The sequence below is a fragment of the Lathyrus oleraceus genome, chromosome 7 (genome assembly GCF_024323335.1).
Source record: "Lathyrus oleraceus cultivar Zhongwan6 chromosome 7, CAAS_Psat_ZW6_1.0, whole genome shotgun sequence".
Taxonomy (NCBI): Eukaryota; Viridiplantae; Streptophyta; class Magnoliopsida; order Fabales; family Fabaceae; genus Lathyrus; species Lathyrus oleraceus.
In genome coordinates this window covers 22,585,038-22,612,250 of record NC_066585.1, presented here as the reverse complement: position 1 = coordinate 22,612,250, position 27,213 = coordinate 22,585,038, and the positions used below count along the sequence as shown (strand labels likewise).

At 34.9% G+C, this 27,213-nt stretch overlaps 2 protein-coding genes across 6 annotated transcripts in view; one reads left to right on the top strand and one right to left on the bottom strand.

Annotated features, from left to right (window-relative positions):
• LOC127105820 (3-hydroxyisobutyryl-CoA hydrolase-like protein 3, mitochondrial) overlaps window positions 1-21,641 on the top strand; it is a 30,200-nt gene extending 8,559 nt beyond the window's left edge. Inside the window, exons 1-11 of one of the 5 annotated variants that reach the window (XM_051043029.1) lie at window positions 16,939-17,187; window positions 17,532-17,633; window positions 18,355-18,399; window positions 18,669-18,721; window positions 19,474-19,608; window positions 19,724-19,820; window positions 20,106-20,235; window positions 20,526-20,704; window positions 20,842-20,969; window positions 21,072-21,173; window positions 21,362-21,641. In XM_051043029.1, coding sequence (XP_050898986.1) covers window positions 17,001-17,187; window positions 17,532-17,633; window positions 18,355-18,399; window positions 18,669-18,721; window positions 19,474-19,608; window positions 19,724-19,820; window positions 20,106-20,235; window positions 20,526-20,704; window positions 20,842-20,969; window positions 21,072-21,173; window positions 21,362-21,463 — 1,260 coding nt within the window. In that variant the 5' untranslated portion in view covers window positions 16,939-17,000 and the 3' untranslated portion in view covers window positions 21,464-21,641. Of the gene's footprint in view, window positions 1-16,938; window positions 17,188-17,531; window positions 17,634-18,354; window positions 18,420-18,668; window positions 18,722-19,473; window positions 19,609-19,723; window positions 19,821-20,105; window positions 20,236-20,525; window positions 20,705-20,841; window positions 20,970-21,071; window positions 21,174-21,361 lie in introns of those variants that run through there. The other 4 variants (XM_051043024.1, XM_051043023.1, XM_051043028.1 and 1 more) reach the window with 4 other exon arrangements.
• LOC127108230 (syntaxin-23-like) lies at window positions 7,013-10,046 on the bottom strand. Its single transcript, XM_051045658.1, has 10 exons — window positions 10,034-10,046; window positions 9,831-9,937; window positions 9,638-9,699; window positions 9,433-9,526; window positions 9,251-9,268; window positions 9,042-9,167; window positions 8,095-8,223; window positions 8,006-8,031; window positions 7,222-7,379; window positions 7,013-7,098 (listed from the first exon to the last, which is right to left on the bottom strand). The coding sequence occupies exons 1-10, from the start codon at window positions 10,044-10,046 to the stop codon at window positions 7,013-7,015; spliced, it is 819 nt and encodes a 272-aa protein (XP_050901615.1).
• Window positions 21,642-27,213: the final 5,572 nt, after the last annotated feature.

Here is a 27,213-nt window from a genome sequence, read left to right as displayed (position 1 = left end):
CATTAAAATTTTCGGACAGGGGCGCTACCCCTACAACCCCGCAAGGGGCGCTGCCCCCTTGACCCCCGTCTGTTGATCGGTCAGTGGAACCCCCGGTTAACTCTGCGTAGTGTGATCGATCGCCGAAATTTAATTTGGTTTTAATTAATTAAAAGAATTAAAATTAATAATAATAATGTGTTTATTATTATTGTCTTGTGGTGATCAGTTATGACTTTAGTTTTCCTTTATTTTTATTTTTATTTTTAAATACGACCTGCGTGTCGTGCCTCTCTTTTAATCTCTTAATGTAACTTCTTCTCTCATCTCACTCCCTCGTATGTAAAACGAGTTTCTTTTATGTAATGCAATGTTATGAAGAAAGAGAAAAATTCAATATCAGAAGAGGACAACCTTGAAGATCTTGCTTGGAGAAGCTTAGATCGTTATTAGGTTAGCTTAGGTTCTCTCATTGGCTTGGGAGAACAATTGCGCTAGGGGCCATAACTGTTTCATTATGTATGTCGATGCATGTGAATGTATGTTGATGCATGTGAATGTATGTTGATGCATGTGAGAGACGATTTATATGATAAATAAGCCGGTGAGATCAGAATAATTGCAATTCCCTCAAATTAAATATTAAGTTTATGCTTTCCAAGTTTTAGCACTCATCAAGACTAGTATCGGATAATGTAGGTTTCGCCTACGCGAGGTGCATGTTCTATATTAGTAAGGTGTGATGGGATAATTGTAATATCCAATTGCTAAAACAATGAGTCAAACTTAACTAAACAAATTATAATAAAATTATATATGTTTAGAAGCAAGAGTTGGAAATGATCCATATGATGGATTGGAATAAGGAGTTATTCACCCAACTGAAATTTTCGAGAGTTGTATTAGATACAATTGGAAGGAGTTCCTACCTAAATAACCTAGTTTTGTGTAATCCGCCTACGCGGACTTAGAACAAATTGAAATATGGATCTCGACCCACTAGAAAATCTTCCAACGGGATTTTCTGAATCAAATGATGAGGGTCATTTGTTTTGAGTAAAATAGTGGGAGCATATTTAATTAAAGGCCTAATTAAACATGTTATTGATACTTATATTTTCATTAATTCTTATGTAGATTACCATGACAAGAAACACCTCTAACAACATTTTACGATCAATCCTTAACAAGGAAAAATTGTCTGGGACAAATTTTCTGGATTGGCACCGAAATCTAAGGATTGTCCTCAAACATGATAGAAAGTTGTATGTCTTGGAGAAACCTGTTCCTGAAGTGGAACCTCCTAGTTCTGCACCTAAGACAGAAAGAGATGCTTATAAGAAGCATGTCGATGATGCCAATGAAACTGCTTGTCTCATGCTGGCTACCATGAACTCAGAGTTGCAAAAGCAACATGAGAACATGGCAACATTCGATATGATCAAACACCTGAAGATGCTCTATCAAGAGCAAGCAAGGCATGAAGGGTTTGAAGTTTCAAAAGCCTTTTTTCAAGGCAAGTTAGCTGAGGGAGCCCCTGTAGGTCCCCATGTGCTCAAGATGATTGGGTACATGGAAAACCTTGAAAGGTTGGGTTTTCCGCTTGGAAACGAACTTGCGACTGATTTGATCTTGCAATCGTTGCTAGATAGATTCAGTCAATTTGTCCTAAATTTCAATATGAATGATATGGACAAATCTCTTCCTGAACTGCTAGCCATGTTAAAGACTGTTGAGAAGAACCTGAAGTCAAAAGGGAAGTCCATTCTGATGATCGGAAATGGAAAGAGACAAAACAAAAGGCCCACCAAGCAGGGTGATAAAGGGAAAGGCAAGGAAGTTGCCAAACCCAGACCCATTGTTGCTACTTTGAAGCCTAGTGGAGGCATAGCAAAGGCAGGCACCTGCTTCCATTGCGGTAAGACCGGACAATGGAAGAGAAACTGCCCAAAGTACCTGGAAGATACGAAGAATGGAGTAGAGACTTCAACTTATTGTATTTTTGTTATTGAAATAAATTTATCTACTTCTGCATCATGGGTATTAGATACTGAATGCGGTTCTCACATTTGTACAAATGTGCAGGGGCTAAAAGGAAGTAGAGATTTGGCAAAAGGTGAAGTTGACCTACGAGTTGACAATGGAGCAAAGGTTGCTGCTTTAGCCGTAGGAACTTATGTATTGACTTTACCTAGTGGTTTAATAATTCAGTTAGAGAACTGTTATTATGTACCTGCAATTAGCCGGAATATTATTTCCATGTCTTGTTTGGACAAGTTTGGTTTTTCATTTATAGTAAAGAACAATTGTTGCTCAATTTATTTGAATGATATATTCTATGCTACTGGATAAATGAGCAATGGATTATATGTCCTTGATCTCGAAATGCCTATTTATAACATTAATACTAAAAGGATGAAACCTAACGAGTTAAATCCAACTTACCTTTGGCATTGTCAATTAGGCCACATAAATGAGAAACACATTTCCAAACTCCATAAAGATGGACTCTAGGACTCTTTTGATTATGAATCATATGAGACGTGCATGTCTTGTTTAATTGGAAAGATGAAAAAGTCTCCATTCACAGGAAAAGGTGAAAGAGCGAATGATATTTTGGGCCTCATACATACTGATATATGTGGACCACTGAACATACCAGCCAGAGGAGGTTTTCAGTACTTCATCACATTTACTGATGATTTCAGTAGATATGGTTATGTGTATTTAATGAAACACAATTCGGAGTCCTTTGAAAAGTTCAAGAAATTCAAGAATGAAGTACAAAACCAACTAGGTAAGAATATTAAAACTCTTCGATCAGATCGAGGTGGTGAGTATTTAAGCCTAGAGTTTGATGATCATCTGAAAGAGTGCGGGATCCTATCCCAACTTACTCCTCCTAGAACACCCCAATGGAATGGTGTATCTGAGAGAAGAAATCAAACCCTGTTAGACATGGTCTGATCCATGATGAGTCACGTCGATCTTCTAAACTCCTTTTGGGGACATGCACTATTGACAGCAGCTTACACACTTAACCGTGTTCCATCCAAAAAGGTTGAGAAGACACCATATGAGATATGGAATGGTAACAAACCACATATGTCTTACATGAAGATTTGGGGTTACGAATTTTATGTGAAACGACAAGTTTCAACTAAGCTTGAGCCCAAATCTGACAAATGCTTATTTGTGGGGTATCCTAAAGAGACAAAAGGGTATTACTTCTACAATCCTTCCGAGGGCAAAGTGTTTGTCGCTCAAACTGGAGTTTTCCTAGAAAAGGATTTTATTTCCAAAGGAATCAGTGGGAGGAAAGTAAAGCTTGAAGAAATTCAAGAATCACAAAGCATTGATACACATATGGAGGAATTAGAGCAGGAAACACAAGTAGTTGTGGAAGAGCAACCTGCTCAAGTAGAACAAAACCAGCGTAGGTCAAGCAGGATATGTCACCAACCTGAGAGATATGGATATCTCATAACTGATCAAGGTGATGTATTACTCATGGATCAAGATGAGCTTGTGACCTACCAAGAGGCCATAACTGGTCCCGAGTCTGAGAAGTGGCTAGAAGCCATGAAATCTGAAATGGATTCCATGTACACAAACCAAGTTTGGACCTTGGTAGAGCCTCCTGTAGAAGTTAACCCTATAGGATGCAAGTGGGTCTTCAAAAAGAAGACTGACGTGGATGGTAAGGTACATACCTATAAGGCAAGACTGGTTGCAAAAGGATATAAACAAATTCATGGGGCTGACTATGATGAAACCTTTTCACCAGTTGCAATGCTTAAATTTGTTCTCATTTTACTTGCTATCGTTGTATATCATGATTATGAAATATGGCAGATGGATGTCAAAACTGCTTTCCTTAATGGGAATCTTCTTGAGGATGTGTACATGAAATAACCTGAAGGATTTGACATACATGAAGAAGCCCTAAAGATATGTAAGTTACAAAGGTCAATCTATGGATTGAAGCAAGCTTCCAGAAGCTGGAATCTTCGTTTTGATGAAATAGTAAAACAATATGGATTCATCAAGAACGAAGATGAGCCTTGTGTCTACAAGAAGGTTAGTGGGAGCATGATCGTTTTCCTGGTATTATATGTAGATGACATATTACTCATTGGAAACGATGTCCCTACCCTACAACAAGTAAAGTCTTGGTTAGGGAAATGATTTTCTTTGAAGGACCTAGGTGAAGCAGCCTATATATTAGGAATCAGAATCTATAGAGATAGATCATAAAAACTGCTTGGCCTAAGTCAAAGTACGTACATATACAAAGTGCTAAGACGCTTTAATATGCATGATTCCAAGAAAGGATTCATACCTATGCAACATGGCATGTGTCTATCAAAAACATAATCCCCTCCAACTAAGGAAGAAAGGGATCGCATGAATAAGATTCCATATGCATCTGCAATAGGATCTATCATGTATGCCATGTTATGTACTCAACCAGATGTCTCGTATGCTTTAAGTGCAACGAGTAGGTACCAATCTGATCCTGGTGATGCTCATTGGGTAGCTGTCAAGAATATCCTTAAGTATTTGAGAAGGACTAAGGACTCATTCTTGATATATGGAGGTCAGTAAGAGCTGGCTGTAGTTGGATACACCGATGCTAGCTTCCAGACAGATAAGGATGACTTTAGATCGCAATCTGGTTATGTGTTTTGCTTAAACTGTGGTGTTGTGAGTTGGAAAAGTTCAAAGCCAGATACAGTTGTTGATTCTACAACCGACGCCGAGTATATTGCTGCCTCAAGTGCAGCAAAGGAAGTTATTTGGATCAAAAATTCCATTAGTGAACTTGACATAGTTCCTAGCATTGTGGATCCCATTGGTCTCTATTGTGATAACAATGGTGCTATCGCACAAGCTAAGGAGCCTAGATCTCACCAACGATCCAAACACATACTTAGGCGTTATCACCTCATTCAAGAGATAATAGATAGAGGAGATGTGAAAATATGCAGAGTACCTACACTTGACAATATCGCAGACCCACTGACAAAGCCTCTTGCGCAGCAGAAGCATGATGGCCATACTAGATCTATGGGCATTAAGGGTATGCCTGATTGGCTCTTGTGCTAGTGGGAGATTGTTGGTGTAAGCCCTAGAGGCCAATACTTTTGGTACTTGTATCGAATTATTTATTAATAATAAAAGGCTTTTTCTTTATTATGTTTGTTTAATAAAGTCCCTAGAATAGCTAGTCCGTTTAATGTATCAAGTATGACTTAATCATGAGATCACATTAAACATAAGGACACTATTCTTAAAGTATCTGTAGTCGAGCTTTATTGTGAAGTGGGATAACATTAAAGCATTAAGACTATTATGTATATAGACTGATGATCACATCTCATGGATCATGGATAAGGAGTTATCAAGTCTTAAACATAAGTATGAATGTTAAGAGTAATATTTATACTGGATTGACCCGTTATGAGAATACTATATAGAATGTTATGCAAAGTGTCATAAGTTATTCTCATGGTGATAATGGTGTATACCACCCTTTGACCTGAAACCACTATGGACCCTAGATGTAGAGTCGAGTGATTTATTGTTGATCAAACATTGTCCATAACTAGATAACCATAAAGACAGTTGATGGGTACTCCACGAAGCATGCTGAGGGACATGAGTGACCTAGATGGAATTTGCCCATCCTACGTAACAGGATAAATGTCTATGGGCCCAATATTGAACTGGACAAGGATGGCACGATCTATGCCTTGTGTTCAATATAGACATAAGGGCAAAAGGGTAATTATACACATAAGTATTATCACAGACGGATTTGTCAGATCACATGACATTTTCGTGTCTTGGGTAGCAGTGATGTGTTGCTAGATACCGCTCACAGTTTATTATGTTAAATACGTGATTTAATACAATTGCCAATGCTGCAAAAACCTACAGGGTCACACACAAAGGACGAATTGATGAGAGATAGAGTAACTAAGGAACACCGTAAGGTACGGTGCACTTAAGTGAATTGTAGAACATCGTAAGGTACAATGTACTAGGGGTGGACGGCGGTCGGTTATGGGTGGGTTCGGGCCCGAAATAGATAACCCGAGCTAATCCACGGTTGAAAAAGTTAAATCCAGTTTCACCCAAAACTAAGTTCGGTTTTATCGGTTGATGGATTATCGGTTTATACGGTTCATTCGGTTGGGTTGAATCGGTTTGGACCAATAAATTCTAACCTGAATTTTATCATTCCTATAACACTAATCACATGAATACTTATTAAACTTCATTCTATATAATTAAAAGAATTAATAAACCATAAACTATTTTCATTATATTACATTTTCATCATCATCTAAGTGATAAAGTATTAGCATTATATTACAATTACATTATCATTCAAGTAATAACCTGATATACAAGTTCATTATAAGCCAAAATATTCTCAACATATTTAAGAAAAGTTAGTAGTCCAAATCATCCATATCTGCCACCCTTTGAGGAGGTTTGTTTTTATCACTCATATTTTCTACAATAGATGCCTCGGTTGTCGTCAGTAACAACGATACACTGCAATAGAGCAAAAACTAGTTTAACATATAGTAATGTGTGAAATATGAGCAGAGAAAAAATTGCATTGTAAGATATATGATTTTACCTGGCAGCATCTACCAAATTTGTTCTAACAACTTTAACAGGATCTATAATCCCAGCCTTCACCATATCAACATAAGTTCCTGTTTTAGCAGAATAAGCACCATAGTTAAACAACCTTCTTTTTACTACAGAATCATTTTTAATGTTAAGGTATCATAAACAATACAGCATCACAACCTTCACTGTTACTGACCTTTAGCAGCATCGAAACCCAAATTAAGATTATCTTGTTTCAACAATTTGCTGTAAATTAAAGAACCATCAAAACCAGCATTTGCAGCTATTGTAAACAGCAACACCGCCGGTTTTTAAGAATGAATGACAAACTTTGAAAACAGCAACACCGCCGGAGAGTTTTGATAGCCAAAAATGAACTTGATCATTGTGTCTTAGAAGCTTTCACAAGTTCTGATTTTGCTTGGGCAGTGGCTTCATGGGAATGCTCAATGTTGGATCCAATATCATCTGCAAAATGGAAATTCTCAACATCAACTACTATAAACCAGTCTAGACATATAAAACGACTTGATAGAGGATGCATAAATAACAAAAGTAAATGAAGGGTGGGGGTTGGGGGGAACTAGTTACCAATCATTTCTCCTTGCTCATGAACAAGCACGGCAAGATCTTTGAAGATCTCATTTACTTCCCCAATTTGCTGCTGGACTTCTTGAATACCTTGTTCTCTTTCCTCGATGATAGCCTCATTGAAGGAAATCTCATTATCTAAGGATATTACATCTTGTCTGCAGCATGAACAATTTAAGAGCTAAGCAACAAAAAAGATGCAAATGGCTAAATTTGAAAAAGTAGCCTTAGGATAATATAGATGCAAGTTCAATTTTTCAACAATTTAATTTCCCATGGAAGAATGTCGCTAGTGATCATTTCACAAATCTTTTGCACCACCCAGAAAACTTACAAAGAAGAAGACACGCCTTTTGGATCAATTCCATTCCAGTTTAATATAACTTATACGAGTATATAAATACTGCAAATCATTATGACGCAAAATAAAGAAGTAGTTGATGCGATAATGAATACAAACTTCAGAAAAGGGACGGGGCTGAACATAATTCAAAAAATCAAAATCATTATCATGCAAGTTCTGGAAATCAGATTTATGAATGTTTATCGTGAGCAAACAAGTGTGCGGCGGACACTCTTGCAATGGTTGGCATCAATCTTAGTGGAGGAATTCTTTACTATGACGAGTGCCCAAATTTTATGTATAATTTATTTCTAGATGATATTAGAGGTAAAACTGTGAGTAGGTTGGTTGTTTAGTTTTCTCTTTGGGCTTTGGCCCTTTTGAAGCACAAAAAAGAAATACTGCAAATCATTTACTAGAAAATAAAATACAAGAAATTACCTTTTAGATTCCACAAGAAGGGCACGCTGTTCTTGACTTTCTTCTGTAAATATATTCGGGCAAAAAGAAATTTCTTACTTCGTGTGTACAAAAACAGGAGTAGCCATGTATTCCCTTTCAGAAACTTTGCTATCTTTCTCAAGCTCTGAGCTAGAGCTTTGTGAAAGGGATGAAGACAGTAAGGATGGGTCTGAAATTTCATTCTTCAGTAAGTCAGCCTACATTACAACAATAATAAGATGTTACAAGCCTTCATTCCAGATAAATTGTGGAGAATAATAAGATGTTACAAGCAGTTGCCATTTAACAACATCATGCATGTGCCAAAACAAGAAGATAAAATGATCCGGAAACAGATACTGAATCACTTAATGTTTTTTGCACTTAAAAATTAGTTGACAGAATAACAAGATCAAATTGCCGAGTTGACAGAAAAATATGATGTTTAAGACTGACAAATGCAATGACTTCCAAGACACAACACATCCAATAAAGTTTGCAACTATTCACCGAAATGATCATTGTGAATAATGAATGGATCTTAAACCACTTGATTTCATATAGGCAAGAAAGTAAGATAAGGCCTTAATCTATTAGCCCAATTCCTTAAGCCAAAATTGAGCTCAGAAGAAGATACCCATCAAATGCATTAAATAATAAAAGATGAAACCAATAGGCACAACAGTTTTTTAGATGACTGCATACTTCAGCATAACATGAAATCATCACACAGGCATTAAACACAACATTGAAGCATCTGCAAGAATCACAAGCAAACTTAGAGCAATGTACATACCGTTGACATCAAATGCCACAACTTGTCATCATGGACTCCCTCCGACACCACCAGCAGAATATGACATGTGGATGCTAGAAAAACAGCAAGCTAGAAAGATTCTTTTTAGCATCCCAAATTGATCGAACACATCGGTCGGGAATAAGTTAAAAATAGGACAATTGTGATCATGATAGGAAGTTTATACCCAGAATTATATTTTTATTGAAAAGTATTCTCTGTTTGGGAGTCACTGTTTACCTGAATAGCCATAACCTCATGAGCCAATTGAGCTGACAAAGATTCTCCTTCTCCACTCATCACCGAAATTGTTGAAGACCCTTCAGGTTCCATCATCTCAACTAAAACAGAAGCACTGAATACAGGCTACAAATACAAGGAATCAAATGAATATACAAATAAGAAAATGAAGAAAACATTTTGAGCAATGAAGTTATCATGGTTAAAACCTGTGTATCAAGAAACCACTATTGTAACAGTAAATAAGACTATTACTGTAATAGTAAATAAAAAACTCGATCATAAGATTCATTTAAAGAAACTCATGGTTTTTAAAAATAGATCATAAAATACCAATAAAATGATTTGTTTGCGCATGCAATCGAAATAGATAATAGAACTTCAAACTCACATTAACATCAACATGATGATCAATTTCACTAGCTTGTTTAAGTTTATCCGACGTATCCTTCACCAATTGTCCAATGTGGAGTCTGGTCTTGTGTTTGTAAGTTACAAAAACAGAGAAGGAATCAATATAATCAGTATCTTAAAATAGAAGTAACAAACAAAATTTCCGATTCATATAGTGAGAGAGTGGTGCAGTGATCTCTCACAGTTTCTCGCGGAGTTCTGGCGTGACTTTGTTGAGAGCTATGCCGCGCTCTTCTGTGATAACCTGTTTTCAAATTCATTGTGATCATTTTCAGCATAATATGCAGTAATCCACAATTCCATAAACAGTACAAACCTTCCATGCTTTTGCAGCAAAGATCGACGAACCGACTACGTAGGATGAGCAGTTAAAACCAGATCCACAGTCTGATTCTTCAAAGCATCAAAAACCTCTTCAGGACTATTGGTTGATATATTATCACAAAAAAAATAACTGTTGAGGATATTAGCTGATAGATAAGCTGATTATCCATAATAATCAGTAGCCCAAAATAAGGTCATTTTCACAAATGACTCCAAAAAACAAACTGAAACGAAACACAAAAATATATTAATACATGTAAAAAACATAGATATAAGTAAATCAAATGAAAAAATACAAAAACCACAACCATCATCAAAATAATCAGTAGCCCAAAATAAGGTCATTTTCACAAATGACTCCAAAAAACAAACTGAAACGAAACACAAAAATATATTAATACATGTAAAAAACATAGATATAAGTAAATCAAATGAAAAAATACAAAAACCACAACCATCATCAAGTATGTGATTGAGATGAACCAGCAACTGGTTCATTTCTGTTTCCAACAGCATTAGATCCATCACCAGATGTTGATCCACTAGTAGAGGGACCACCAAATTCTGCATAAAATTAAACAGAAACCAAATAATTAAATCAAAACCAAAGCCAATACATTAATACACTAAATACTCATACTCAAATACTTACATACCTGAAACAATAGTGGCAGACAACTAAAATTCTTCATTTATATTCAAGTCCTTGAATTGACTAAGTGTAGGTTTCAACCAGTCCTGTGCACAAATCAAAGCCTCTGCCATTTCAGGGGTTAGTGAACTTCTATATGTGTCTAGAATTCTGCCCCCGGTACTAAACGTGCTTTCAGAAGCGACAGTGGATACTGGACTAGCTAAAACATCCTTCACCATTTTTGATAAAATAGGGTATCTACAAGAGTTTTGTTTCCACCACATAAGGATGTCAAAGTTAAAATCATCGGCACAATTATCATCTAGATACCTCTCAAGATCATTTTTTTTATCTATTGAATCTTTTTGTTTAAGGTGCTCTTTAAAAGCTTCAACCCTTGCAAAATGAGATTGAACTTCAACATTAGGAACACCATCACCAAATGAACCACCCTCATTAGGACTAGTAGAGGGTCCATGTTGCTTTTCATGTATACCCTTGTACCAATTGAATAGTTTAAACAACTCCTTTTTTATCACATTAATCATATTAGTAAAAGGCACCGACTCACCATTATACATATCATTAAAACACCACTCTACATATCCTAACTTGTATCTAGGGTCAAGAATCACGCCAAAATAAATAAACTTGTTGATGTTTTCAATTTCCCCCCAATATTTGTCATACTTCTTCTTCATTTCATATCCCATTGAGGCTAAAATTGTGTTCAAGTTCATGGATGATCTTTTAAGCTCACAATGTATTGAAGCTAGTTGGTGGAATGACTTATGAAGGGATACTTGTTTTGACGAAGAAAATTCCATAGTAGCATCATAGAAAATTTTGAAAAAACTTACTAGACACCTAACATTCTCCCAATCATTAAGAGTAGGGGGGCCAACTAATCCAAAAAATTCCAAATAGCTAAAATCTTCACCTTCCATTTTCTCAAATGCTGCTTGATACTTTTCAGCAGCATCTAGCATCAAATAACATGAGTTCCACCTTGTCGGAACATCTAGACAGAGAAGTTTCTTGCAATTAATTCTAGCAAACTCAATACATTCTCTGAACTTTGTAGATCTTTGGGGTGATGACCTAACAAATCTAACAGCATTTCTAATGGCAGAAATGGATAAATCATTCTGTTTTAAACCATCACGAACCACCAGATTTAAAATGTGTGCACAACAACGAAGATGAAAGAAAGATCCATCACTCATTAAACCACCCATATTATCAATCCTCTTCTTCAAATAAGCAACAGCTACATCATTAGATGTTGCGTTGTCCACAGTGATTGTGGACACATTCCTTATTCCCCATTCCCTTAAAATCTCTTCAACTTTTCTACCAATTGTCTCACCCTTATGATTAAGAACTAAACAAAAACTTAGAATCCTATTTTCATACTTCCAATCATTGTTAATGAAGTGTGCAGTTAGGGTCATATAACTAAGATTCTGAATGGATGTCCAACAATCAGTGGTAAAGGCTACCCTATTGCAATCAGATTTGAAATAACCTTTCAATCTTGCTTTTTCATCAACAAAAAGTTGAAAACAATCCCTCGCCACAGTTCTCCTTGATGGAATAGTTAATTGGGGTTGTAATTGTTTGCATAACAACTTAAAGCCTTCCCCTTCAACTACCCTAAAAGCATGTTCATCTAGGATCACAAAGAGAGCAATAGCCTTCCTACAAGCTGCCAAATTAAATCGTTGGCTTGCGGCAACCAAGCCACCACCCTCTCCACCGGCAAAGGAGAGGGCAGTTTGAGTAGGATCATTTTGTGGCATCTTGGTACATACTTTTGTATGAGCAAGCATGTTAGATGTCCCATGGGTTTTTGGATCACATAAATATTTCTTATGACAGTGTTTGCAAGCAGCTACTGCTTCAATTTCATTAGGCAATTTAATAAAATGGTCCCAAGCAGGAGAGGATTTCCTAGGACCATTAGCATTTTGTTTTCTCTTCTTTCCAAGTGGAGGAAGTCCAACAACATGAATTTCATTGGCAGCAACATCAGTTGCACCAACACCAGATGTTAATGAAGAAGGTTGGTTTTGAGTAACATTCTCCATTACTGAAAATTAATGAAGATTATAATCAACACACAACCAACATCATCAACTTGTTAAGTGTTTATAGGCTTAGTTTCAAAGTTTGCTAATCTTATTTTTATGTAGTCATATGTCTTAATCTTAAAGGACTTATTACCTTAAACTTTTAATAAGGCATACAAAACAAATGGAGTTACTGTTATTATGCAAAATATTCAACATGATATATCGACATAGGCATACAAAACATACATAAAATAAACTAAACTTACTGTTATTATGCAAATTTCCAGCTCCTTGTATTTCTCCAGCTCCTTGCATTTCTACAGCCTCTTCCATATCTCGATAAAAATTAAACAAATGGAGTTATTAAATACAGTATATAAAAGATTAAAGCTCTTAAAAATAGAAACAATGATCTAACCTTCCATTAACTCAAAGAACTCTTGAAATTACAAAACCTGAAAATACAAAATCTGAAATCAAGAACAAAGAAAGACTTAGTGTTTAGAAAGCAAATACAAACACAAAAGAACGTGATTAAGAGGGATAAGGATACAAATGATTCTCTGCTCAGTGATGATGAAGGAGGAAAGAACAGTGATGACGGCGGAGGAGAGACATAGATAGCGATTTTGTTTTACTTTTGGAGATGAAGCAAGGTGACGACGCTAAAGCTTTAGGTTTCAGAGGGGTGGACGGAGCTTTAGGGTTCGGAGAGGTGGACGGCGCAAGCTTTAGGGTTCAGAGGGGTGGACGGCGCAAGCTTCAGAGTTCAGGGTAGACGGCGCAAGCTTTAGGGTTCAGGGTAGAGTAGACGGCGCAAGTTCTGATTTTGCAATCTGATTTTGTTGGGCCAAGGTGCCAAAATTCTCCTTGATAGTAATAGTAATGTAATGGAATCGGTCGGGCTCAGATTTTGTTGGGCCAAAAAATCAAAACCGAACCCGACCACACACACCCCTCTGAACCCGTTTGCAACACCCGTCCAACCCGTCAAACCGAATTAACCCGACCCGAAACAGCATCCTACAACCGGTTCAGTTGGTTATTCTCGGGTGGGTTTTTCTTGTCCACCCCTACAATGTACTTAAGTAGAATACGAAATATGGTAAGGTACCACACACTTAAGTGAATTTGGCATATTATAAGATATGGGCCACATACACTTAAGTGAGCTTTTTAGCTTGAAGCCCACACAAGGGATTCTATAAATAGAACCCTTGTGTAGAAGCATTAACTGCGGTTGCATTTTCGTTCTCTCTCTCTCTCTCTCTCTCTCTCACACACACACACACACGCACACATACACACGCACACACTCAAAACCTTCATTCGTAGCAGCTAGCACGGAGATTGAAGGAATCCGTTCGTGTGGACTGAGTAGAGGCGTTGTCGTCGTTCAACGTTCCTGATCGCTCCGTAGATCTGCATCAAAGGTTTCAATCGTCACAAGAGGTAACTATTCTATCACTGATCATGCCCATTCGTAAGGATCTCTAAAGAAGAAAATTTTAATTTCCGTTGTGTTTTGGATCGCCAATCTCCTTCAGGGGGGGTTGTTTTCCATGGATGACCTAAGGGTACACCTTTGAATATAAATGATTTTTTTTATTATTTTAATTGATTAAATCCATGCCTTAATCTATGAGCTTTGCTAATACCCTTTGTATGTGAGCATTACTTCAATACCTCAAGACATACTCTTGTTTTATTTACAAATAACTGATAAAAATTAGATAAAACGCAAAGTGCAAGCTTTTACAAATTCACAATTTCAAGATCTTTTATTTGATTAAACTTTGTCTAGAACTTGAACATTATCTTGTATTTACTTATTTACTGACGAGCCTTTAAATATTTTTTTCTTGTCCAGTTGTCATCATCAAAATCATTAGAAAATATTACTTGCACAACAAATATAACCACATTCATTGTTGTTTATCTCATCTTTATTTTATCACTTCTAACAATTCTATAGTTATTCTAAAATCAATCTACAAACCCTTTTATCTTAAAATTATAACAATTGCTAAACAATTGTTTACCAAACCAATCCTTATGGATACATTATAAAAATTACATACTTTTGATACATCATTAATGGTTGGTAGGATACTTTTATTTATAAATCATTAAACACATATAATGAATAAGTCAAGTTATTTTATGCATTTTATCTCATTTACTTTATTGATTTTTTTATACATTTCGTATTTTAGTAACTCAACATTCCCATATCATACTTAACGCTCTTTTAAGTAGTTAAGAAACCCACAGTTAGAAACAAAGTTTGTCCTTAGTGCAATCAATAGAAGAAAATGGATTCACCGTTGAGAGCTATTAGCGATGAAAGTGAAGGTGAAATGGAAGAATGATAATCATTTATGACTTCAGTTGAAGATGGAAGAGATTAAGGGTGTTTGCGGTGCGGTTTGGTCGATTTTGAAGCTAAAAATTATCCGAACCACAAGAGAAAAAAGTGTGTGGTTTGGTTTGGTTCAGTTGACTTTTAGAAATAAAACCAAATCAAATCAAACAAAACCAATGCGGTTTTTTTGGGTTTAGTTGGTTCTTTTTTTTTCAAATTTTTTATTGAGTAATACATACACATATAAAGGACAACATAAATTTGTGTTCAGTCATTCATACATTACCAAATAACAACAAAATTCATCATATTTGGACAATAATTTCCCATTTAAAACAAAAAAGTCTGATTAAACAAAAGTGAAATAATAAATATATAGCAATAGCATAAAACAATATACAAAAAAAAATAGAGGAGATGAGAGGTTAGTGAATATGAAAAAGAAAGAATGAAAGAGAAGAGAGATTAGAGAAGAATATGTGCGATAAAAATGAAATTGTAAGAGAGAATAATAGCATAAAAATGAAAGGATGAAAAAGAAAGAATATAATAGAGTAGAGATTAATGAAAAAGAGGTGAGATGTACCTAACGAAGAAGGTGTGATACTTCTAGGAGAGATTTGAGAAGGTTGAAAGTAAAATTCTAAGTGAGATGAAGAGAAAATCGTTCATAATCGTAAGACTAAGGCATAATGGGTTTGAGTTTGGGTTGGATGCGAGTTAAGTGAAGTTTGGATTATAAAATAATGAGGTTTGATTCAGTTTGGTTCGGTTTGCAAAATACAAACCACAAACCAAAACAAACCGCATAGTTTTGTTAAAAGATGACCCAAACACATCCAAACCAAATGCGATTTTATTACGGTTTTCAGTTTGGTTCGATTTGGTTTGTGGTTTTCTAGGCCGATTCGATTTTGAACACCCATAACAGAGATCATGCATGTGAAACACATATTTAAAGGAAACTGCATACCTTTGAGCCGTAAGGTCTATTAGTTAAAGCAAGTTTACGAACCTGCAACGAGACCTAGAACAACCAAGAATATTGGATTTATAAAACATAAGAAACTTAACCTAATACCTGTGAGCACATACTTTTTGATGACGAGACAAAAGAAAGAGATGGATTTATATTTTACGAAGATTGAACAATGTCAAGTTTAGACTCACATGTATTAAAAAAACATATATTTATCTTTATATTTTCTCATACCAAAAAATTGAAGATTATTTAAATTGTATTAAGATCAATATAGTTACTTTGTTGAAAAATAATTACAAGTGTGAGTAGTGTGGGTAAGTCCTACATTGATTAGAAATATGTAGACTTGAGCATTTATAAGTGAGAGAATCCACACACCTATCACCTTAAGGTTTTGGGTGAGTATGTGGTGTGTCTCTCACAAAACTGTGTTTCTCATAAAAGGAAAGTCCTCAAAGCAAAAATGCTCCCTCGTATTGACCCTCCTATATAGCCCTAACAATGGTATCATAAGCACTTGGTTCGAGTGAAATGTGACGACTTGAGCATTTATAAGTGGGAGAACCCACACTGTGTTGTTCATAAAAAGAAAATATCCAAAGTAAAAATATTTTCTCGTGTTGACCTCCTCAAATAGTCCTAACATACTTGATAAAGATATCTTATGAATACAATTCAAGAAAACAAATTATTAAGCGCCACCAACTTAAAAGTGGAATTTGAAATTTTAAATGTTGATCATTAATTATCTATTAATAAAGTCGAATAAGAGGCGATCAATATGAGACTTAAGATATCGGGGACCATGATTTATGAGTATGATTTTATTAATATCATTGATGATTTTCATCTATTGAAACAATCATAATAGAGATGTGGAACATATCAGAAGAAAGAACCCGATCTTAGTATCATCTATTTATATGACACCCTATACAAAATCATGCCTAAAAAAAGTCCAAAATTAATCAATATACAATATATACAACATATATGGATTGGATACTATAAAGTTTTATGACTAATTTACCCTTAAGAAAAGAAAGTAAGATATGTTAAGCCTCATAAATAGCAAGAAAAGTGAGGGGTTAAACCGTCAAAACACCATAAATTATGTGAACTACCAAAAGAAGGAGCAACCACATCATAGCTTTCAGAGAAAAGAATGCTACTTCGCACTGTCGGAGCTAATCATTTCCTCTGTTCATTTTCATATTCTCGCTCCAAATCTTCCTTTTCTTTCCGTCCCATTTCATCTATGGCTGAAGAATTCGTCAAAGGCACCGTTAATTCTAACGGCGTCGCCGTTCTCACCCTCGATCGCCCCAAAGCTCTCAACGCTATGAACCTAGGTTTTTGAATTTTTGTGCATTCATTCAATTTATTGGATTTTCTCATAATTGTGCATTCTGTTAAGTTGTGAATCTTTTTCTCAAACTTTTCAGTTGAACTCACGCATATTATTATTACGAACAAGCAATCATCACGGAGCTTTTGGCTTACTTGAAAATTACTATTTGTGATTGCAAAATTTAGGTTATTTTGATTTTGATTCTGATTCTGATTCATATTCAAATGGAATGATATATCTTATAATTTTGAGTTAATTATTACGTAGGATTAAAAAAAGAAGAGATTTCATTGTGTGTGAATGTGGTTATATCTTGATTTTGATTTTGAATTTTTTGTGGTGCAGATATGGATGTAAAGTATAAAAGTTTTCTTGATAAATGGGAATCAGACCCGAAAGTCAAATGTGTTCTGATTGATAGCAGCTCCTCTCGCGCTTTTTGTGCTGGTATGAATGAATGAGGCATATTAGAGAAAAAAAATGCACAGTTTATTATTCTTTTAGTGCAAGGCAATGAAGCACGGTATCAGATACGTGACACTTCAGTCATTGAAAAATCTAGGATACGATTTTAAGATACGTATATAAAAAAAATAAAAATTAAACATTAGTTAAATCATTCTCTAAAAAAACCAATTGAGTTTGTAAAATTCTATAGTAATCTGTAAAGGAATTATGAGAAAAAGAAAAGATAGTTAAAATTGAGAGAAAAGTAATTGAAGGAAAAGTTTGCTTCTTGTCATAGAAAAATGAAAGTGATAAGGTAATTAAAGTTAAGAAAAGAAACATTAAAGATGAGGAAGATTATTCATGTTCTAGAAATCTGAATAATCATGAGATTGGCTAGCCGTATCCACAGCGTATCGCGATGTGTTGCCGTTGTATCGGAACATATCGGAATTTTTTATTTTTTAAATAAAAAATTAGGATACTCCTCTGATACGTATCAGCGGTGTATAGGCGTATCGGTACGTATCGGATACTATATCGCATAAATTTTAGAGTACCTGTGCTTCATTGGTGCAATGTTTTATTGAAGTATGTTTCTTGCTCAAATACATTAAAAATACCAGTCTCTTTTGCAGATGTTCTGCTATAGCTATATAAGGTTGTTTGGTTTTTGAGTGCTAGGTAAGGTTTTGAGAGTCGTAATTAATGGTCAATGCAGGTATGGATATTAAAGGGGTTGTTGCTGAAATACAGAAGGACAAAAGCACACCTTTAGTACAGAAGGTTTCAATATATGTTATTTGTTGATACATGCATACCAGTTGCATTTTGTATGTAAGAGCAAAAAGTAGTTGCATTTTCTATGTGCTTCATTGGATATATAGTTTGCTTCTTTGTCGTCATCATCATCATCATCATCATCATTTTTTGATGCTATACAGCTTTTCCTATAATTTCTGTTTTGTCAAATAATTTTTTTGTCTATTCTCAATGACTGCTTGCTTGGTAATCGAGGTCTTAGTTTATCTGCAGGCGGTGATGTGAAGCAGATAACAATCAAAAACCACCTATCAGATATGATTGAGGTTTAGTTGTGCCTTTTGCAATAATATGCCATCAGATTCTTAAAATTTCATTTATTAAAACAATGCCAATTCAAAATCAATTCCTGATTGTGTATTTACTTCAAGTATACTTCAGACAAGTATAGTCACACATTAATTTGGTAGACCATACTATTCATGACAAACTTAGCGCCATTGTCTGCACCGATGGCTTTTAAAAACTTAAAGTTTTCAATGTTTTAAAATAATTGGTAATAAACAGTTATTGAGGAAGTTTTACGTTCAAGTAGATCAAACATAAAATGTGTTAAGCATGTAACTCTTTCTTCTCTGATTGAAGAGACCATCTCTACAATTCTGATTAGTATACCAAATGTTATCTCCACATCCAAAGGTGTGGGACTAATCCTGGCCCGGGTTTTGGTTTGACCCAGGTTAGAAGGTTCTTATAATGCCTTATCTGTTGAAAGGCATCCGCTTTTATTATTACAGGATTACCCTTTAATTACATCCTTTCTGTCTTCCAGAGGCATTGAATTTTGTTTGGATGATTTACTGTGTGTACCTAGGATAGATTCTTGAGGGCCTATTAGATTTAGAATCACTTTTAATTTTGTTGATTTGTTTGGACAGTTTATTTTGTTGGTAATTTACATTTTGTTTGTTGCCAATTTTGTCAGCACTTTGTGGGATCACACGTTTTGCTGCATCTTGCTTTCGAGTTTTTAATATGGAGCCTAAAAATAATATAGCTATTATGCTGCATGTTTTAGGTCTTCACAGCTGAGTATTCTTTGATATGCAAAATTTCTGAGTACACGAAACCATATATTAGTTTCATGGATGGAATAACAATGGGTTTTGGAATTGGCTTATCTGGTCATGGCCGCTATCGTATTGTTACAGAGGTATGCTCATGTTGTAATATAGTTGCTTCATTTAATTATATATTTTGTATATTCATAATAATTTCCTTTCTAGATCTTGTTTGTGAATTTTATCTTTTACGTAACACATTTCCAGAGAACTGTTCTTGCCATGCCAGAAAATGGAATTGGCTTGTTCCCAGACGTAGGGTTTGCCCACATAGCAGCTCAAAGTCCAGGAGAAGGAGCTGTTGGTAATTTTTTATATATATGATTTAGCATTTTAGTTCTTGTTTATTATACGAGCTAATGAGGACAGAGGGTTATTGAATTACTGACCTTTCTATTTGTCCTTTTTGTTCACTATTTTCATAATTTTGTTAGGAATACAAACTGTGCACTACACTATTGAAACATCTAAGAGTGGTCTCCGGTTTTCATTAACAGCTTATTACTTTTCATAATTTTTTTTTAAATGTACTTTCCCTTGCTTTCTGTGGAATCTCTGAATTCAGTTTGAGTATTTTTACTGACTACAGGTGCTTATCTTGGATTGACTGGAAATAGGATTTCTACTCCATCAGATGCAATATATGTTGGCCTTGGAACACATTACGTGCCATCGGGAAAGTTAGGCTCATTCAAGGAGGCCCTTTTGGCAACACACTTGTATGTCAGCATGAACCTTTGAATGGCTCTTGAGCCTTTTTCTTTAGATTATCACCCATTTAAACTTCGTCAGTTTTGGACCCTTTTGAAATTTTAATAGTGCACTGCTCTGATTGTGTGTATATAAGAAAAGCCATTTACTCTATGCACTCATGGTCTTTTTCTTCTCTTTTATTTCTAGAAATAATTACATCATTGTACTTTGTTCCGAAGAATATAATTACAAAGAGTGCATACATACCAGTCGTTAAAAATGCAATGAACTTACCCAAAACTCGTTGTTTATATAGTTCTCAGGATCCCCACCAGGACATCAAAGTACTTTTAGCAAGATACGAGTCAAACCCAGATTCTGAGGCACACTTGAAGTTGCTTTTACCTCGGATAATTTCTTCATTTGGAAGAAATAAATCTGTTACTGAGATCATTAAGGATCTAAAACTACACCAGTCAAGCACTGATTCTAATGGTATGTTTATCGTCAGATTATTTGGTTACACAGAAATATATGGATACAGTCATTTTTATGTATGTTAAACCATATCGTTTATAACTAGAGTTAAATGCTTGTCAAGTGCTTAATATTCTACTTTTTCCCATTTCTAGTTTCTGAGTGGGCTAATGAAGCTCTCCAAGGCCTCGGAAAAGGTGCTCCCTTCTCCCTTTTCTTGACCAATAAGTACTTTTCTGCAGTTGCCTCTGCCGTAGGAAAAGGCAACGGTGAATTATCGACGGTGAGCACTTTGTTTTTCTTTTCTTTTTCTGGGCATGGATGTAATTTCTGTGATTTTAAACATGAATTCAATGAGTATTTATCTGTATTTGGGAAATTCCAGCTTACTGGCGTAATGAAAACTGAGTATCGCATTGCCTTGAGGTCTTCACTGCGACATGATTTTGCTGAAGGTGTTCGAGCAGTATTGGTGGATAAAGATCAGGTTCTCTCTTTCATTTCATGATTTTTACATCTTTATCCACTGCTGGTTTTTTGAATCCTTTATATAAATGTTTTAACCCATAGATCATATTTATTTTTCCTTCAATTATTTTGGTGCAATACTTTTCCTTCAATATTGTATACAATGTTTCTTGCTTGAATAATAAATTGAACAAATATTCACTGCAGAACCCGAAGTGGAAACCATCGAGGTTGGAGGAAGTTGATCCGAGTGAGGTTGAAACTGTCTTTAAACCATTAGGAGCAGAGGCGAGGGAGTTGACCGTGTAGTTTTCAAAGGAAAGCTTTCATTTTCATTGAATGCATAAGTGAATTGTATGAAACTGCTTCAAATAAACAGACGTGTTATCATTAGGTCCTGCGTCTGGTGTTGCTTGTATCGTTGTCATCATTGATACTGTAACATAAAATCTATGATCTTGGAAATCAAAGGACAATGTTGCTTCTAGGGGTGCCTACATGGAAATGATGTAGGCTATTGGGTCACTGGTCTTGCTCAGACCGGTGGGGCAGTGATCGATCCGCATGACTATTAATTCGGTTAATATTAAATTTTTTTAAAAATAATTATGAAATATCAATTATTCCTTAAAATTATAAATGATGAAATGTTTTTTTTTTGATATATATTAATCAAATAAGATATACTATTTTATTTTCTAAATTTTAAGTGTTAAGTATTAATAATATATTATATATTTTTTCTTGTAAAAGCATATTGCAAATAAATGGAAGATATTAAACTTGAATTATGTAATACTTATTTATCGGCAAAATACTATTAAAAGGAGTTGTTGGCTAGTCCGTTGCCTACTTTGGAGTTGTTGGCTGGTCGCCTTAGCTGTTTGGAGACTTCTTTATACACGCCATATATTCCTAGAACATTATGTAAAAATTTAAAAATGCTTTTAGATTTTAGAGATGAATCTTCGGTTGCATTTTAAACACATGTATTTTAGGCTAATTTTGAGTCATGTCTTAGGAATGTGGTTTTTATAGATCTGGAGATCCATCTCTATAATCTCTCTGTATATGCATAGCATACAAAAACAAAAATAGAAAACTAGAAAATTGTATTTTGACAAAATAAAATTACTATTTATAACATAAAATGAGCATTACATAGGTGATGTTAACATAAAATCGAACATTACATTTCAATATTCAGGTGGATGTTTCAACATCTTCATAATATCTTCAATTGATCTTGAAATTGATTTTGAAATTGTTGCTTCTACGGTACCTCGATTAGAACTTTTGTTTCGAAACGGAAAAATAATAGTCCTTATATCTGCATCCGTCTTGAGCTCATAGTTGGTACTCGAGCTTCATAATTTTTCGATTAGAAGATTTTGTACTTTGTATTGTAGATCTGCAAAAAGGGTGTACTCCTTGATCTCAAATTTTCGCCCAGGTGTCACTCTGAAAAATGAGACATTTGCGACATACCAGATGATGTTCATTTGCGATATTTGCAACATATTTTGTTTGTATGGGACATGATATAAGAGCTTATATTTATAATAGTTGTAGACAAATATGGACCTAATTTTTTTTTGTCTTGTATCAGTCGAGGTTTCAGAGGTGCATCTTCGGCACCACCCTATTGTCTTACTTCGGAGATGCATCTCCGATACCACTTTATTGTCTTATTTCGGAGATGAATCTTCAAAACCTCTCCAGATTACATAAAATAAAACCTGTGTGTTTTGTTTGATAAATGGACAATTTTTTTTGGCAATATAAAAAAATATTAAAATATTTGAAGTTGTATATATTTCACTTCATTAATATTAATACACAATTACATACAATTAATTGATGACGAAAAACTAAAACGAGTGTAAAGATTTGTCGCCGGCTAACTCTATAAGTATGAGTGATCCCCATTTAATTTTTGAGCATTTGATTCTCTTTCAATGTCACTCAATTTCGTGAACTCTTGCATCCTTTTCACAAATCGGTCTGACCAAGTCTCAGCTTTTGTTGTTGAATTAGTCGTCCACTCCACTGATGTAAGTAGTATAAGGCATATCCGTTTCAAATAAATTTGAACAAAATGTCGTGATTTTGAAAGCCATCAAATACGCATAATACGATCATTTGAATTTTGAGGTGGACGGTGGACAGTGGGGAAAAAGTTTCCAAAAACTTATATATTGTAAGATCAATACACATTCTATCATACACGTGCTATGAGATGACCCATTTCAAGAAAATGCGTCCATTTTTCCTTCGGTGTTAGTCCACTAATGCAAGGAACAAGAGACTCATAAATTGCATAAATTTTTTTTCTTCCGCAAAGTTGTGCGTATGATTCTTTATGGGTCCTCAACTCATGGATAAGTTGATGGAGGACAAGTGTGTGATTATCTTCTCCTTTATCGAGTAAAGCTGAAACAAGTCGAAAATCGCATTTATCGTCACCCTCAACATTGACGACCAATTCGATGTATTTGTGCATAAAAACCGACATCTCGTCAATGAATGACATTTTTTGGTGGAGCCGGTGAAGCAGGTGTCTTGCTAATGCGTGCACCGACCAAATAATGTATGTATCTTATTATGCTGGTTCTAGATATTTGGTTCATAGAGTCTCAATCTCTATACAAATCACTCTTACTATTTCCCAACCAATTCTTCAATGTAGAATGGAAAGACTCAACTCGGTTTGTTATTGTATTCCCAAAGTATCTAACCTGATCGGTCCATGCACAAACAATTTTCTCCTTCATCCGGTCCAAAATTGTGCTTTCAACATATTTAAACAAATTTTGATATTTCTCGCACACCTTCCTGAAATATATAACAGAATTGGCATATAACTCTTTAGTAGAAGAATTTACTATAACATTTCATGCATCCATTATTTTTTTCCGCTATCGCACCGCCTTCACCATTTTTCCATTTTCGACCTTTATCTATTTCGTCCTTACCGCTGGTTTAACCCAACTTTTCACATTCTTATGTGATACCTATAAAGTATTGCATAAGTACAACATACATTTGCACTGAATTCATCAAACTAGTATCGCGGTGGGTAATAACTACTTTCGGCATCTCTTCTTGACCCTTCAACATTGTCGATACACCTCTAAAGCTCAAGGAACATTCTCATTTTTTCCGCTATCTAGAAATGAAAACCTGATAGAATATGTCTTCTTAGTAGAGGTAACACCAACAATCTCCAATAGTAGAAGTCTGTACTTGTTGGTCTTATACGTTGAATCAATGATGAGTACAGTAGGAAACATGTTGTACAACTTGATGGAATGAGGATAAGTCCAAAATATATCTCTAAAGGTTACTCCATCCTCGCACGTTCGATGCCTGAAAACATAATTGTTATGATCCAAACATTTTAATAGTTGTTGCATTTCACTTCTATCCCCCCTTAGTGTAACACCAAAAATTCGATTAATTAATTTAATTGAATAATTTAGAATTTATATTTAATTTTTTAGTATTTGATGTGCCTTTAAATAAAATTTTATGACTATATGTGTTGTTGGATTGTAGTGGTAATGGTAGAGTGTGGTGAGAATGTAGTAGTTTGGTATAATAATTTAGAAAATAATTAGAATAATTAGCATTTCAATTAATATTAGAAATAAATTGAGAAAAATTGATAAATATGAGGAATTAGGTCAATTGTGTGATTTGAGGGAAGTATGTGGTAAAAGGAGAAAAGCTAGAAATTAGTTGGACAATAATAATAATTAGACAAAAATAATTAGAATACTATATATTTTAAAAGTTGGAGAAAATTAGGCTTTTAGGGAACCTTTTGTCGGTACGTGAAAACAAGGAGACTTATTGAAAACAAGAGCATTTAGAAGGAGAGCTAGGTTTTGAAGGGAGAATCCATATAAGCTGTTTGATTTACTATTGTTGCTAGAAAATATAAGGTAAGAGGGGAGAAAAGACTTTCAATATGAGTGTTTTGCATGATGTGATAGAGAAGAAAAATTCTTGCTCTCATTAGGGTACCATAATTTTGTCTTGATGAATTGTTGTTGTATTAGAAATCTAGAATTTGATGATTGATTGTATTCATATATGCGACTCTGTGACTGAAATTATGTTTGTATTATCATGATTGTGCATGTATAAAATTCTTCCACTGATGAATGTTTGAGTGCTTGGATTGTGTACATGATTGTTGATGAAATTGTTGATGAATTGATATGGATCACGATGAATATAAATATTATAATATGTGAGGGTTATGATGACATGATTCACTTCTAAATTCATGTTTGGGTTGATTGATTTTGGGGAAAATTGGTTGGGGTCATGTATGAAGGTTTAAGGATGAAGAAGATGAAGAACATATGTGAAAATTGGGAATTCTGGAAAAATTCGTAATGTCAATCGATTGACATCTATTTATGGGGAAAATTTCCTCTGATGATCGATTTATCGTTGTGGAACAATCGACTACGTAGGTGTATTTGTGAAAAAAAATTATATGACAATCGATTGCAGGATGAAGTCAATCAATTAATTGCCTGGAAAACTTAATTTTTTGAAAGTCAGTAGCTAATCATATTTGATGACAATCGATTGTCACCCTATGACAATCAATTGTCTTAGGCATAATTGTGAAAAATTATGTTTTACCCTTTGTTACATTGCCGACGATTTCAACCGTAACTTTCATTCTGTAGGTCCAAATGAGACGTCGTTCGAAGTGTTGGATATCTAACATGCAAAGATACCTCATAGTAGTGCTTGGTGAAAATATTGACTTGTAGTCATGTGTTTTCTGTAGGAATGTATATGATGACATGTATGATTGATTATTGTATCGTTGTGTTTCCTTGATGATTAGTTAATGTTATAATGAATTAACATGATTGAATGTTGTATGAATATGCGTTTGATGAGGTGATAATGTTTGATATTGTTGTTAATTATCGTAACATTGATTGATCGTTGCATATTGTGAATGATGTTATGCATAATGGTGATAAATGCAAGGTGATTATTTTGGTGATAATGCATGTTGTTGAGAGTCATGCATCATGGTGTACGGGATTCGGTCCAGTTTTGGTGTGCTTTGTTCTGGTGGTATAAATTCAAAAGTGAGTAGTTGATTCCAGATGGGAATCAGTGAAGCGTTACTTATGGGGATAATAACGATTTTTGGTGTGCTCTGGTCCGATTGTGTGGATTCAGGAGCGAGTAGCTAATTCCAATAAGGGATTAGTGAAGCGTTACTTATGGTGATAGTAACAATTTTGGTGCGCTTTGGTCCTATGGTGGAGATTCATGAGCGAGATGGACCTAAGTTGTCGCCGAATGGTACAACATGCATAATGAGTCAGTTGTGGAGTACATTGCATACATATTTGCATATGTAATTGATTGTTCATGATGTTGTTTATTGGTTGAGAATACTTGAGGTAGTTAATGAATTGCTGTGAATAATGTGTATACCCGATGAATGTGCATGTTGTTATGAATGATTTTGAGACTATGGTGTTGTTAATTGTGTATTGAATGTGTATGTTGTTGTATGTTCTCTACCTTAGTATTCTTTACACTATTCATTTTGAATGTTGTTTCTCACCCCATTTAATCATATTTTCCACCATGTACATATTGCAGATACTCAAGAGTAAGCATTGTTGCCGTGTATGGAAGGTGGCTTGTCGAAGCTACTCTTCACTTTTATTTATTCGTTTGGTTGTTGATTAATGGATTTTAGTGCCCTGGTTACGTAACATCGGGGACGGTACTTCGTTATGTTTTATGTTCATGTTAAATTTGTCGTTTTGAAGTTTATTACTTTAATTATGAATTTGTTATGAAATGTTTTTCCACTGCGTAATTTCAAATGATTTGACGTCGTAAATGACATCTTAAATTGTCGAGTAATGCTTTTTATATAAGTTTTGGGATTTATGGTTTTACATAGTGGTATCAGAGCAGGCCGATCTATCCGGCTAGGTTGTGTAATTTTGATTGTTCCCTGGTACGCGACATGTGTGTGAAACACTGTCAGTATTCGTTTC